The sequence below is a fragment of the Salvelinus namaycush genome, chromosome 4 (genome assembly GCF_016432855.1).
Source record: "Salvelinus namaycush isolate Seneca chromosome 4, SaNama_1.0, whole genome shotgun sequence".
Taxonomy (NCBI): domain Eukaryota; kingdom Metazoa; phylum Chordata; class Actinopteri; order Salmoniformes; family Salmonidae; genus Salvelinus; species Salvelinus namaycush.
The window spans coordinates 31,796,589-31,811,348 of NC_052310.1; the positions used below are offsets into that span (position 1 = coordinate 31,796,589).

Consider the following 14,760-nt stretch of genomic DNA (forward strand, 5'->3'; position numbering starts at 1 on the left):
AATGAAAGGAATCTCGCTAGTCATGGTTAAGAATAAGAATGTGATTTTAATCCTATAATCCTAAAATCAAAGCATTAAAATGGAAAGATTCCCGAGAACTCGGCTGGAAAAAGGACCCTCAATTTGTTGTTAGTTACTGTGTGTCTGTGTGTGTCTGTGTGTGTATGCGTGAGAGAGAGAGAGAGAGAGAGAGAGAGAGAGAGAGAGAGAGAGAGAGAGAGAGAGAGAGAGAGAGAGAGAGAGAGAGAGAGAGAGAGAGAGAGAGAGAGAGAGAGAGAGAGAGAGAGAGAGAGAGAGAGAGAGAGAGAGAGAGAGAGAGAGAGAGAGAGAGAGAGAGAGAATGTGTGTGCGAGAATGAGTGCATGATTATTCCAGGGCCTAATTGTTTCTGAAATGTAAACAGTCAAGGCAGCTGCACCAATGAACCTTGGTCAACTTCCCAGCCTGCCTATGTTTCACACACACACACACACACACACACACACACACACACACACACACACACACACACACACACACACACACACACACACACACACACACACACACACACACACACACACACACACACACACACACACAGGTTAGTGGCTATATTTATCCTCCTCAGCCTTGGCTTGCTCCCTCCATGCAGTGTGTCTGTATAAAAGGCCCCGCCTCCCGCTCTGCTTTTACTCTCACTCAAGCGGCCGGTCACACACTCGCTCTGCGGACCAGCTACAGCTCTGTCAGTCTCAGAGTGGATTATTACTGTCACTGCAGCAAGCAGTGAACCAAATCTATATTTTGTCTGTCAGACTGACAACTGCACTTAATCACAGGTGAGCTCATCTCCAATATCACTGCTCATATCTTCAGCTAGGTCTGCAATTTGAGGATGTGGTACCGTTACCACTGGTCAATGTTATTTTGTTTAGACATACAATTTAGCTGGTTTTAAGTATAATCCCTTTTTTTATCATATATATGTGCTCTTAATATTTTAACCCTCCTGTCTCTCGTCTCTTTCTCCTCTGTAGTATGCAGCATAGACGGCTGCTTCTGTCTCTGCCTCACCTGCCCACCATCATTGAGACCCTAGAAGACTCTGATACCCTGGGGGTCCCGGGCCACCTAGCACATCCAGCCCAGTCTGTCTCCCAGTCTCCATCCTTGTGCTCCCAGTCCCTGGAGGAGTATATGACCAGTATCCAGGCGCTGGCCAGACCAGTGGTGCACCCTAGCTGTGGCCCTGTGAGGCTTCAGAGGACGGGCAGGCCTCGGCTGTTCTCCAAGCCCCAGATGAAGCACTCTGTCTCAACTTTGCTGCCCCGCGGTTTCCCCCGGGCCAGCCGGACTAGCACACCCACAGGTCAAGCCCGAGAGCAGCTGTCAGGCAGGCTGGGGATGGAGAGGGAATGTGGGGGGAAAGATCCCATGGAATGGCTGTATGGACAAACACACACATAAACCGAGACAAGGACACACACCACAAATGAGGACATACTAGTTTAGGGGAGAATGTTCCAGCAGCTCTGTGGGTGCTCAAACCTGGAATATTAAATATCAGGGAATACTCTAACTGGCTGTAACCAATGATGTGTGGCGCTGTCCCCAAATGGCCCACTGATGGGTTCTGAGCTGGACTGGATTAAGCTGGTCTGGACTGGACTAGATGTTGTTTCACTGAATTGTGACACTATGCTGGATATAATGCAGGGACTCTGTAAACATTAATCCAGTAAAACCAATCTGTGGAGTTTAATTTAAGAGATTATTCTATTTTGTAATAAAATACTTTTGTAACAATATTGCTTGTATTCACTGTTTTTACGTTTGCATAGCTAATGTTTTAGGAACAATAAAGATTCCAAACTGAATGTCGAAATGTCGAAATGTCGAAATGTGATACCAGTGCTTGATTTGGGCCAGAACACATCACATGGCACCTAATAATAATAAACAGTCCCGGCACCGAAAATGAGTAACTGCAATTTCATTCCACTTCAAGCACTGTCTGATACAAATGTTACTTCTGAGATTGTGTCCTTGTGCCATTGATAAATCATGCTGACTGAGACAGTGCAGCCAGATGTCAATTTAGAAATGTAGAATTCAGTCATAACTGGTTCAACTCCCCTCCCCATATAGATTGGGGGCACCATAAGCCACATCATGTGGTCATGTGCCTGATGTGTTATCTCCCAAATGTCAGGATAATCAGGAAAACTGAGGTCTTGTCTGGAGGAACAGAACAATCTCTATCTCGGTGGCACCCACCACATCTGATCTATGGAATGCCAGCTGTAGGTTTTTTATCACCAAGCAAACACTTAATCGGTTGCCAGCCCAAGCTTCAAAATACTTCTCTCAGTTAACTCAGAAAAGGAGAGAATCATAAGAACCTTACTCTACTAAATAAAACAACCATTTGGTGCATAAATATAACAATCTTGTAATCCTGCTACCACACCACACAGTCGTGGGTGAACAGGGAGTACAGGAGGGGACTAAGCATGCATCCCTGAGAGGCCCCAGTGCTGAGGATCAGCGTGGCAGATGTGTTATTGCCTACCCTTATCACCTGGGGGCAGCCCATCAGGAAGTCCAGGATCCAGTTGCAGAGGAAGGTGTTTAGTCCCAGGGTCCTCAGCTTAGTGATGAGCTTAGTGGGCACTATGGTGTTGAACACTGAGCTGTAGTCATTGAACAGCATCCTCACTTTTGTCCAGGTGGGAAAGGGCAGTGTGAAATGCGATTGAGATTGCGTCATCTGTGGATCTTTTGGGGCGGTATGTGAATTAGAGTGGGTCTAGGGTTTCTGGCATGATGGTGTTGATGTGAGCCATGACCAGCCTTTCAAAGCACTTCAAGGCTACCGGCGTGAGTGGTACAGGGCGGTAATCATTTAGGAAGGTTACCTTCACTTTCTTGGGCACAGGGACTATGTGGTCTGTATGAAACATGTAGGTATTACAGACTCGGCCAGGGAGAGGTTCACTGAAAGTGTCAGTGAAAACACTTGCCAATTGGTCCGCACATGCTTTGAGTACCCATCCCGGTAATCCGTGGGGCCCCGCAGCTTTGTGAATGTTGACCTGTTTAAAGGTGATCATACATTCGTCCGGGACAGCTGATGCTCTCATGAATGCTTCAGTGTTGCTTGCCTCAAAGCGAGCATAAATAGGCATTTAACTCATCTGGTAAGCTCGTGTCACTGGGCAGCTCGAGGCTGGGTTTCCCTTTGTAGTCCGTAATAGTTTTCAAGCCGTGCCACATCCGACGACCGTCAGAGTAGGATTCAATCTAGTCCTGTATTGACGCTTTGCCTGATTGATGGTTTGTCTGAGGGCATAGCAGGATTTCTTATTAGCATCCAGATTAGTGTCCCGCTCCTTGAAAGCGGCAGCTCTACCCTTTAGCTTGGTGCGGATGTTGCCTGTAATCCATGGCTTCAGGTTGGGAAATGTACGTACAGTCACTGTGGGGACGACATCGTCAATGCACTTATTGATGAAGCCGGTAACTGAGGTGGTATACTCCTAAAACCATTGGATGAATGCCGGAAAAATATTCCAGTCTGTGCTAGCAAAACAGTCCTGTAGCGTAGCATCAGTGTCATCTGATCACTTCTGTGTATTGATCGAGTCACTGGTACTTCCTGCTTTAGTTTTTGCTTGTAAGCAGGAATCAGGAGGATAGAATTATGGTCAGATTTGCCAAATGGAGGATGAGTGAGAGCTTTGTATGCCTGTCTGTGTGTGGAGTAAAGGTGGTCTAGAGTTTTTTTTTTAAATTAAGTAAAACATATTTAAGTTTGCCGGCATTAAAGTTCCCAGCCACAAAGAGTGCCACTTCTGGAGGAGCATATTCTTGTTTGCTTATGGCCTGTACAGCTCATTGAGTGTGGTTTTAGTGCCAGCATTGGTCTGTGGTGGTAAATAGACAGCTACAAATAATATAGATGTGAACTCTCTTGGTAGATAGTGTAGTCTACAGCTTATAATGAGGTAGTCATCAGGCGAGCAATACCTCGAGACTTCTTTAATTTTAGACATTGCGCACCAGCAGTTATTGACAAATAGGCACACCCCTTCCCTTGTCTTACCAGATGTAGCTGCACTGTCCTGCCGAAAAACAGAGAAGCCAGCCAGCTCTATATTATCCGTGTCTTCGTTCAGCCAAGTCTCGGTGAAACATAAGATATTACCGTCTTTAAATGTCCTGTTGGTAAGATAGTCTTAATCGTAGATTGTCCAGTTTGTATTCCAATGATTGCACCTTGGCCAATAATACTGAGGGCAGTGGTGGTTTATTCACTCACCGACAAATTCTCACAAGGCACCCAGACCTCCGCCCCTTTATTTCCATCTTTTTTTCAAGCCAATGACGGGGTTTGGGCCTGGTCTCCGGGAAGCAGTATATCCTTCGCTTTGGACTCATTGAAGAAAAAAATCCTTGTCCAATTCGAGGTGAGTAATCGCTGTTTTGATGTCCAGAATTATTATTATTATTTTTTAAACCAAACAAAATAGCACAGTTGGTTAGGAGCCTGTAAAATGGCAGCCATTCCCTCCGGCGCTATGATATCATGTCACTTTACTTAAAACTTCTTCGGGATCGGTGTCCCTTCCACGGGAAGGTTGAACTAACATAGGCCAATGCGATTAGCATTAAGTTGTAAGTAACAAGAACATTTCCCAGGCCATAGACATACTGTATCTGATATTAACATAAAGCTTAAATTCTTGTTACTCTAACTGCACTGTCCAATTTACAGCGAAAGAATACCATGCTATTTTTTGAGGAGAGTGCACAGTTTTGAACATGAAAAGTTATTAATAAACAAATTAGGCACATTTGGGCAGTCTTGATACAAAATTTTGAACAGAAGTACAATGGTTCATTGGATCAGTCTAAAACGTTGCACATACACTGCTGCCATCTAGTGGCCAAAATCCAAATTGCAGCTGTGCTGGATTAATACATTATGGCCTTTCTCTTGCATTTCAAAGATGATGGTACAAAAAATACAAAAGAACGGTTGGTTTTTTCTTTGTATTATCTTTTACCAGATATATTGTGTTATATTCTCCTACATTCCTTTCACATTTCACAAACTTCAAAGTGTTTCCTTTCAAATGGTACCAAGAATATGCATATCCTTGCTTCAGGGCCTGAGTTACAGGCTGTTAGATTTGGGTATGTCATTTTAGACGCAAATCCTTAAGAGTTTAAGGGATAAAGTGACTAGGCAACAGGATATATAATAAACAGTAGCAGCAGCGTATGTGATGAGTCAAAAGAGTTAGTGCAAAAAAGGTCAATGCAGATAGTTGCGGTAGCAGAGAGAACAGTCTATGACTTGGGTGGCTGGAGTCTGACAATTTTTAGGGCCTTCCTCTGACACCGCCTGGTATAGAGGTTCTGGATGGCAGGAGGCTTGGCCCCAGTAATGTGCTTTGCCTATACGCACTACCCTCTGTAGCGCCTTGCGGTCAGATGCCAAGCAGTTGCCACACCAAGCGGTGATGCAGCCAGTCAAGATACTCTCAATGGTGCTGCTGTAGAACTTTTTGAGTATTTTAGGCCCCATGCCAAATATTTTCAGGCTCTTGAGGGGAAGAGGCATTGTCATGCCTTCTTCACAACTGTGTTGGTGTGTGTGGACCATGATAATTCCCTAGTGATGTGGACACAGTTTCCTGTAGTCCACGATCAGCTCCTTATTCTTTTTTTAAATGTAACATTTCTTTTTAACTAGGCAAGTCAGTCAAGAACAAATTCTTATTTACAATGACAGGCTACCCCGGCCAAACCCGGACGACGCTGGGCCAATTTGTTCACCGCCCTATGGGACTCCCAATCACAGCCGGATGTGATGTAGCCTGGATTCGAACCAGGGACTGCAGTGACAGCTCTTGCACTGAGATGCAGTGCCTTGGAACACTGCACCACTCGGGAGCCCTTGCTGACATTGAGGGAGAGGTTGTTGTCCTGGCACCACACTGCCAGGTCACTGACCTCCCAATAGGCTTTCTCATTGTCAGTGGTGATCAGGCTACCACCGTCCTGTCGTCAGAAAACTTAATGATGGTGTTGGAGTTGTGCACGGATGTGTTGTTGCCTACCTTCACCACCTGGCGGCGGCCCGTCAGGAATTCCAGGATCCAGTTGCAGAGGCAGGTGTTCAGGGTCCTGAGCTTAGTGATAAGCTTGGAGGGCACTATGGTGTTGAACGCTGAGCTATAGTCAATGAACAGCTTAGGTGTTCCTCTTGTCCAGGTGGGGGAGGGCAGTGTGAAGTGCAGTACAGATTGCTTCATCTGTGGATCGGTTGGGCACAGGGACTCTGGTGGTCTGCTTGAAACATTTAGGTATTACAGACTGGGTTAGGGAAAGGTTGAAAATGTCAACGAAGACACTTGCCAGCTGGTCAGCGCATGCTCTGAGTACACATCCTGGTAAAAATTATGTTTGGATGTTAACAAAGGCTTCTATGGAGACGTTGTAGGGGGAAAAGTGTACAATAGTCACACACAGTAGCAAGGTGTTTTATATGAATTACACCAAGATTTTCCTCTGTACAATCTACAGACTAAAAGTGTATTACAGGAGACTGCCTGGAATGCCTAAAAAGAGGCAACACGCTTTCCACTTCCTACATTTCTTTGTGCTAAATTTCAAGATGGTCATGGAACTTTTTTTACTATATTTATATTTTCCCAGGGAAGTACCTAGCTCTCCGTGGGGAAAAAATCGGGAATAGGGCATAATGAAAGTTGGTTAAAGTAGAAATCATGTGACCTGGCTGGGACAGAGCCAGATGAGTTAGTGTAATGTGTGTGTGTGTGTGTGTGTGTGTGTGTGTGTGTGTGTGTGTGTGTGTGTGTGTGTGTGTGTGTGTGTGTGTGTGTGTGTGTGTGTGTGTGTGTATGTGTGTGTGTGTGTGTGTGTGTGTGTGTGTGTGTGTGTGTGTGTGTGTGTGTGTGTGTGTGTGTGTGTGAGCTGAGCTAAGAGACACAACATGCGTCTTTTGGGCATTCTAGTCACTCCAGTATCCCTGCACATTGTCATAATTATACTGGCACTGACCTGTATATAACTTTCATTCTCGTGTTGTTGTTTTATTCTCGTATTTATCATGTGTTTGATTTATCTATATTATTACTTGTATTACTGCATTGTTGGGAAAGAGCTCGCAAGTAAGCACTTCACTGTATGTTTTACACGTGCTGTATCCTTTGCACGTGATAAATAAACTTTGAAGTCACTGTGCACACAACCATCAGTCACTAAATAAACCCTTCATTGTCCAGATAAAAGACAGTCGTTCTCAAATAGAATGGAAGAAGAGGATTTTGACACCCACCATCTCAGATAGTTCTGAAATGGTTTCTGTAGTCAGAAATGCAAGATAAGCATTCCTGAAAGATTATTTTGTTGAAATTTAATTTTTATCTTTGATAAATTAAGCTTAAAGCAAAAATAGCAATGTCCTCTGGGTTATTATTATTTAGGCCTCCTGTAAACCTTTCATCATTTTTAATAATCTTCTAGAGACCAAGAGTGTCCTTGATAGTCGTGATCTCAGTATCCTTTGGAAATCCCGCCTGATCCTGACTTTGGCTGAGAGGGAGAGAGGGAAATTCCAGTAAGAATGTGAATAGGGCAGTGTACTTGGAAACCCCAGATGTTGGCGTTAGGGGGAGTGTGTGTGGGTACATAAGGGAGGCTCAGGCAGCTCTACGGCTCAGTTCAGGTCTCAGCTGCAATATGAAGCACTCTGTCCAGTCTGTCTGTCTGCTGACTAGCCTATCACTTTACTGCCTACTGCTAACAGGTAAGAACCATACACACACGCACAGGTCCACACAGGTTTGGGTTACAGTTTGTATAAGCGACACTGTGTTAGTTGTGTTATTTCTAATCTGTCGGTCAATCTGTAGTGTGACTCCAGAAAGACTGATAGAATGTTATTTTCCTATGTGGTGTGTGACATGATGGCATGATATATTTCACTTAAATCACAATTGGCTCTACAGTGGGGGAAGGTGAGGGGCAGTTTGTCCCAGGGAGGTGTGAGTGTTATGACACAAAGACAACTGTCAGAGGACCACTGTCTGACCTCAAAGTCATGCTCAAAGGCCCCACCTGCAACACTGACCAGATCATGTAAGTATCAGATCACACTTGCACACACACAAATGCCCACACCCAGACGTACACACACACTTACATGCACTCACGCACACAGTTAAAAGATATTGAACATCATAGCTATTTCATGAAACAAGGAGTGTGTGTGTGATAAAGCATGTGCTTCCCCCTCATGTTACAGTTTGTGTGTAAAGATTAAGTATGTGTGTCCCTTTGTTAGAGTGTGTGTGTTAACTGTGTGTCTCTCTGTGTGTTGTAGAGTGGTAGAAAAGAGGACCAGTGAGCCTGTGTGTGTGAATCCAAAGGGACCACTGGGAAAACAGCTGCTGCGCTGCTGGAAAAAGTAAAATACATTTCAACATACAGTACTTTATTTATTTCACTTCAACCTTAATTTACTGTACTTTTCAGTACTTTACTGTACTTTACTTTATTAACATACACAGATATTTATAGGACATACTTCTGAAAGACAATCTAGAACGGGGCACTCCAACCCTGCTCCTGGAGAGTTAACTTCCTGTAGCTTTTCACTGCAACCCTAATCTAGCAAACCTAATTCTAATAATTAGCTGGTTGATAACTGAGAGGAAGAGACGAAACGAGAGGTTTTACTCTGCCCAAAATCTGTCCATGAAAATAAGCCCATGAAGTGAGAAATTTTTGTATAGAGGTCAATGAGAGTGTCAAATTTGGCAAACAAAAAGTGAGGCTTGTTTGATCTAATAAATGTTTCATAAGGATTCAGTTGCTATGAATGCACTGATATACTGTAAGTGGACGCATATGGCATTTCGGCAACTTTGAAAAAAAAATACTTTATGTTGGAGTAGTGCCTGTTTTCTTAGAGATAGACTCATCATGGATATAACCCGTTTTAGCATGGACATTGAGAGCTTCCACCACTTTAAAGTAGTCAACTGGGTGGGGATTCCTATGATTTGGGAGCAATAAGCCAATGATTGCAATCAGCCTACTTTAAAATTAGAGTGGTCACTTGACTATCTTGTCAATATAATTTTAAAAAATCCTGGTTTTCCAAAAGCATCTTAAGGCTAAGTTCATCGTTAGAACCTTCGTAGGCACATTGTTAAATCTCTGAGCTGTTTCCCAAAACCATCGTTACTAAAGTTGCACTTGAAAACACTTGTTATTTACCGACTGCCTCAGAACAGCTTTTATGTTTAGAAGATCTCCTCTAAACATAAACATATTGATTCTATCTGTCTCTCTGTGACCACTGATAACTTCAGAAGTTGACATACAACGTTGCCAAAGTCTTTGCAATTGTTATATACAAGCAAAGGGTAAAAACATACTTGAAATGAAAACAGAGATGACTGCATTAAAATATAAATACAGTAGGCCTATATATTTCAATCATATTGAAATAAATGTAATGTAATGTTCAATCAATTTAGTTCTATTTTGCTAATTGTAGGCTACTGTTTATAATTTTTGCCTCAAATGTGCGCAAAGATGTGCCAAATATTCTATTTAGAGCATAGTCAAAGTATTAGAATAAGCCGCCTCAATATTTTCAGCCACAGGTGATCATTTCTCTCCAGGAGCTGATCTGTCATCAGTATCTAATGCTTAAGTAAAATTTTAATCGAGAATGCTGATCCGAGAGCAGCGCTGCCTTTCTTTCAATCCCATCAGTATCAACACATGCTCTAAAGACGCACTTATTGAAAGTTCTCCCTACGTGGTGTTTTGGAAAACAGCCTTTATAGAAAGGCTGTTTTCAGCCTTTATAGAAACGCTGCATCGTTAAAACACTCGTAAGCTTAAGTTCCATCGCTATTGGGAAACTGCATAGACATGGCTAAAGGTTGTGATCACGGACTCTGTAGCCATTGTGAGCAAGACCTTTTGACAGGTCAACATTCACAAGGCCATGGGGCCACACGGATCACCAGGATGTGTATTGGACTCAGAGCATGCGCGGACTAACTGGCAAGTCAAGTGTCTTCCCTGACATTCTCAACCTCTCCCTGACCGAGTCTGTAATGCCTAAATGTTTCAAGCAGACCACCATAGTCCCTGTGCCCAAGAAAGTGAAAGTAACCTGCCTAAATGACTACCGCCCAGTAGCACTCACGTCGGTAGCCATGACGTGCTTTGAAAGGCTGGTCATGGCTCTAATCAACACCATCATCCCGGAAACCCTAGACCCACTCTAATTCACATACCGCCCCAACAGATCCACAGATGACGCAATCTCAATCGCACTCTACACTGCCCTCTCCCACCTGGACAAAAGGAACACCTATGTGAGAATGCTAATCATTGACTACAGCTCAGCGTTCAACACCACAGCGCCCACAAAGCTCATCACTAAGTTAAGGATCCAGGGCCTAAGCAACTCCCTCTGCAACTGGATCCTGGACTTCCTGACGGGCCGCCACCAGGTGGTAAGGGTAGGCAACAACACGTCTGCCATGTTGATCCTCAACACGGGGGCACCTCAGGGGTGCATGCTTAGTCCCCTCCTGCACTCCCTGTTCACCCACGATTGCGTGACCAAGGACGACTCCAACACCATCCTTAAGTTTGCTGACGACACAACGATGGTAGGCCTGATCACCGACAATGATGAGACAGCCTATAGGGAGGTGGTCAGAGACCTAGCAGTGTGGTGCCAGGACAACATCATCTCCCTCAATGTGAGCAAGAAAAAGGAGATAATCATGGTCTACAGGAAAAGGAGGGCCGAATATTCACATCGACGGGGCTGCAGTAGATTGGGTCGAGAGATTCAAGTTCCTTGGTGTCCACATCACCAACAAACTATCATGGTCCAAACAGACCATGAAAGTTGTGAAGAGGGCACGACAATGCCTTTTCCCCCTCAAGAGACTGAAAAGATTTGGCATGGGTCCCCAGATCCTCAAAAAGTTCTATAGCTACACCATCAAGAGCATCCTGACCGGTTGCATTACCGCCTGGTATGGCAACTGCTTGGCATCTGACCGTAAGGCGCTACAGAGGGTAGTGCGTACAGCCCAGTACATCACTGGGGCCAAGCTTCCTGCCATCCAGGACCTGTATACTAGGAGGTGTCAGAGGAAGGCTACCGCACGGCAAGCAGTACCGGAGAACCAAGTCTCGGTCCAAAATGCTCCTTAAGAGTTTCTACCCCCAAGCCATAAGACTGCTGAACAATTAATCATATGGCCACCCGGACTATTTGCATTGACACCCCCCACTCCCCTTTGTTTTTACACTGCTGCTACTCTTTATTATCTATACATAGACATTTTACCCCTACCTACAGGTACAAATTACCTTGACTAACCTGTAGCCCCGCACATCTGTACCGGTATCCCTGTATATAGCCTCGTTATTGTTATTTTATTGTGTTACTTTTTAAAATTGTATTCAGTAAATATTTTCTTAACTCTATTTCTTGAACTGCATTGTTGGTTAAGGGCTTGTAAGTAAGCATTTCATGGTAAGGTAAACCTGTTGTATTCGGCGCATATGACAAATACAATTTGATTTATTTGCATTTTTCAAAACACATGGATTCTCCCTTTAAAGAGTGGAGGGGGTGAATATCAACAGCTGCTGTACATTATAAGCACATACCAGTTCCTCTAAGTGACTATCAAAGTACTGAATAAGTTGGCTGAGTGAGCATTTGGAAAGAAATCCCCCCAAAAATCTGTGGGAGTTTCCCCCCAACCAACCCACCTCCAGTTTTTTACTTGTTGATGGCTACTTCCCACTAAGGGGATCTATGCCAACATATGTTTTTGGTCCTGTCTGGACCGGCCTTGATTTCAACGTCCACGGACGTGACTCCCCAAAAACACGTCACTTTGATACAAGTGACTTTGTTGCAGGTTAGGAGAGCATTTTCGCTAAACCTAACCCTTTTCCTAACCTTAACCTAATTCTCCTAATCTGCTATGTTAATTATCCTAACCTGCTGCGTAAGTTCTCATAACCTGCTACGAAAAAGTCATAGCTGTATCGAAGTGATGTGTTTTTGGTTCAGATTTGGTCCGATACGGACTGGTCTTGATTTTGCCCAAAAATAGACATCTATGTTTGGGTTAGTAATTGATCTATTCCAGAGCTAGCACACCTGATTCAACTTGTCAACTCATTCTCAAACTCTTGAATCTCACCTAGCTTTCTTAAGATGAATGCACTAACTGCAAGTCGCTCTGGATAAGAGCGTCTGCTAAATGACTAAAATGAAAAAAAAAGAATAGCTAGTTCAGAGTTACAGCAAAATTGTGAAACATCTGAGGGTCCCCAAGGAGAGGTTTGAGAACCACTATAGTAGAGCACAGCAGAGTGCAGTACAAAAAAGTTGAGAAGGTATTTTCAAAATTCATTCAGAACAGAAAAGATGCATTTTCAACGTCTGGAAAAATAAAATAAAAAATAAAATATCCGTATTTTCAACATCCGGAAAATACGTATTTTCACCTTTCATTCAGAACCTAAAATGAACCTAAGTTAAAACGTCTGGAAAATATGTCTTTTAAATGTCGATTTGCTTACTTGGCTCAGATTTTTGGCTCAGATAACTTGACACCACTGTTGATCAGTCAGCACAAATTTGTGTCTGTCTCATGTTTTGATCTAGCTAATTAGCGAGCTAGTATGTGTACTCACTGCAATGCACAGCCGATGTGCTACTTGCATGTTTATTGGACGGGTTTAGATTCAACATAGCCAGTAAGACAATTTGTTTTATCAGCTACAATTTGTGTTGTGAGAGGCTGGTCTTGGTTGAGGAAATGTAGGCTAGCAAGCAGTTGTTTGTAGCTAGCTAGGATATAGTCAAAATTTAGTTGTGGTTTACGATCTATACAGCTATGTTACAGACAGTCTCAATGTTCTGTAGCTACTGGCTAGTAGGCTAGCTAACTGGCTATAGCAGCCAAGGATGTTCGCTAGCTTATTTGTTTGTGCTCTGATTTAGATTACACAGATAATTTCAGCCATATGAAAACCTTCCATTGCAAGTTTTAGCTAGTTTGCTAGCTTCCTTTGCTTGTAACTTGGTACTCATCTGACTGGTGTTAGCTCGCATATTGGAGCGACTATAATACAATATGCTGCAGAGTAAATACTGTCGTGGGTTTGATCAAATTGAGTCATTAGTTTCAGTTTGACTATGAGTCAGATCATAAAATCCTGTCAACAGTTTGTGATACAAAGAGCCCTCTGTTCAGCAACAATCTCTTTGCTTCTCTATCCCGCTCATCCCTCTCTTTTATCTCTCTCCCTTTCCCCTCTCTGATAGTAACTGTACTAAACATATCAATGTATTCTCTCTCTCTATCTCGCTCTCTCTCAGAGGGGGTGGAGTGGATGTGAAGAAGTGTCTGAGGAGGAAGAGGAGAGACAAGGGGAAGCAAGGACAGAATAAACAGAAACAGAGGAAACTCAGGGGAAAATCTAAAGAGAGCAAAAAAAGATGGACTACACCAAACCCTGCCTTAGGGTGACCACAGAGCCAGCACCCATCTGTTCTCCTGACCAGCAGACTGCAGGGTTTCTAGATAGTCTAGAAATCCTAACCAGATCAAGACAAAACAGAGACATTACAGATTCCAGTGGCACTACAGAAAGCAGATAACCTACAGATACCAAATAATACAGATACCAGAGAAATGTCAGACACCAGAGAAATGTCAGACACCAGAGGTTCTACAGACACCAGAGGCACTACAGACACCATGTTACGGACATGGCTGACAATCAGAGACCTGGCCAGCTTAGCCACACATACACAGTTCCTGAATAAGGCAAAAGTGTTGTGTTGAATGAATATTATCAATGTATATAATTAGCATAAAAATAATCCCCATACAAATCCATCAGTTTAAGTCAGAGATATTGGATGCGTCTCTATCCACCGCATCCACCGATGTTGCACTTCCGCATCTGCAGTGAAAGGTGCAGTGAAAGGTGCAGTGAAAGGACATCCCGAAAATCAGTCTTCTCACAAAATCGTCTGTAGAGGCCGAACGGTGTGGCCTACAAACGATTATGACCCCTCTATGGAAAGATGAGACTCTCATGAACACGATGTTCTCAGTTTTACACTATGACCCCCACAAGCGCATTGGGAATGTCTGAAGTCAGTACACCAATCTGCCATCTTCTGTCTGTAGCGTCCGAACAGTTTGTGCTACACACTAATATGACTGCAGTGTTTTTGCTAGTCTACACTGTAACCCTAGACCAGATAAGGCAAATGTGTTGTGTTGAATGAATATATCATCATGTTCTGTTACAGACATTGTTGATTAACTGTTTATTGTAAACACTGTATCTATGCTGCTATATATTATTACTTTTAACATTTTTTAAGGAGTTTTGTAATAAATAATCAAACTAATAGTGTGACTGACTGTTGTTGAATATGTTCTTGTTTTCCACAGTCATTTTAACAGGTACAGTAGCCTATTCCTGTAGTTCTGTAGTTGTTTACCTATCTGTTATTTGTCCCGCTCTCTCTCATTCTCTCACTTTCCAACACTCCCTCTCTTTCTCCAACCACCCTCTTTCTTTCTCTCACTGAGGAATTACGTAATAGACTGTTTACCATGAAGGGAAGTTCACTCACAATTTACAACCTCTTTTTTATCA

The 14,760-nt window shown here is 43.3% G+C and overlaps 1 protein-coding gene across 1 annotated transcript; it reads left to right on the forward strand.

Annotated features, from left to right (window-relative positions):
- The first annotated feature begins 7,746 nt into the window (after nt 1-7,746).
- Nucleotides 7,747-14,517, forward strand: LOC120046441 (C-X-C motif chemokine 9-like). Its single transcript, XM_038991671.1, has 4 exons — nt 7,747-7,822; nt 8,025-8,154; nt 8,399-8,482; nt 13,463-14,517. Exons 1-4 carry the CDS (start codon nt 7,756-7,758, stop codon nt 13,611-13,613), a joined length of 432 nt encoding a protein of 143 aa, XP_038847599.1. The 5' UTR covers nt 7,747-7,755; the 3' UTR covers nt 13,614-14,517.
- The last annotated feature ends 243 nt before the right edge of the window (nt 14,518-14,760 follow it).

Excerpts from the sequence above, each read along its gene's own strand:
- LOC120046441 (XM_038991671.1), top strand. The coding sequence starts at position 7,756 with ATGAAGCACTCTGTCCAGTCTGTCTGTCTGCTGACTAGCCTATCACTT. Across the intron at positions 7,823-8,024 it reads TTACTGCCTACTGCTAACAG|TGGGGGAAGGTGAGGGGCAG; the intron begins GTAAGAACCATA and ends TTGGCTCTACAG. Across the intron at positions 8,483-13,462 it reads CTGCTGCGCTGCTGGAAAAA|AGGGGGTGGAGTGGATGTGA; the intron begins GTAAAATACATT and ends GCTCTCTCTCAG.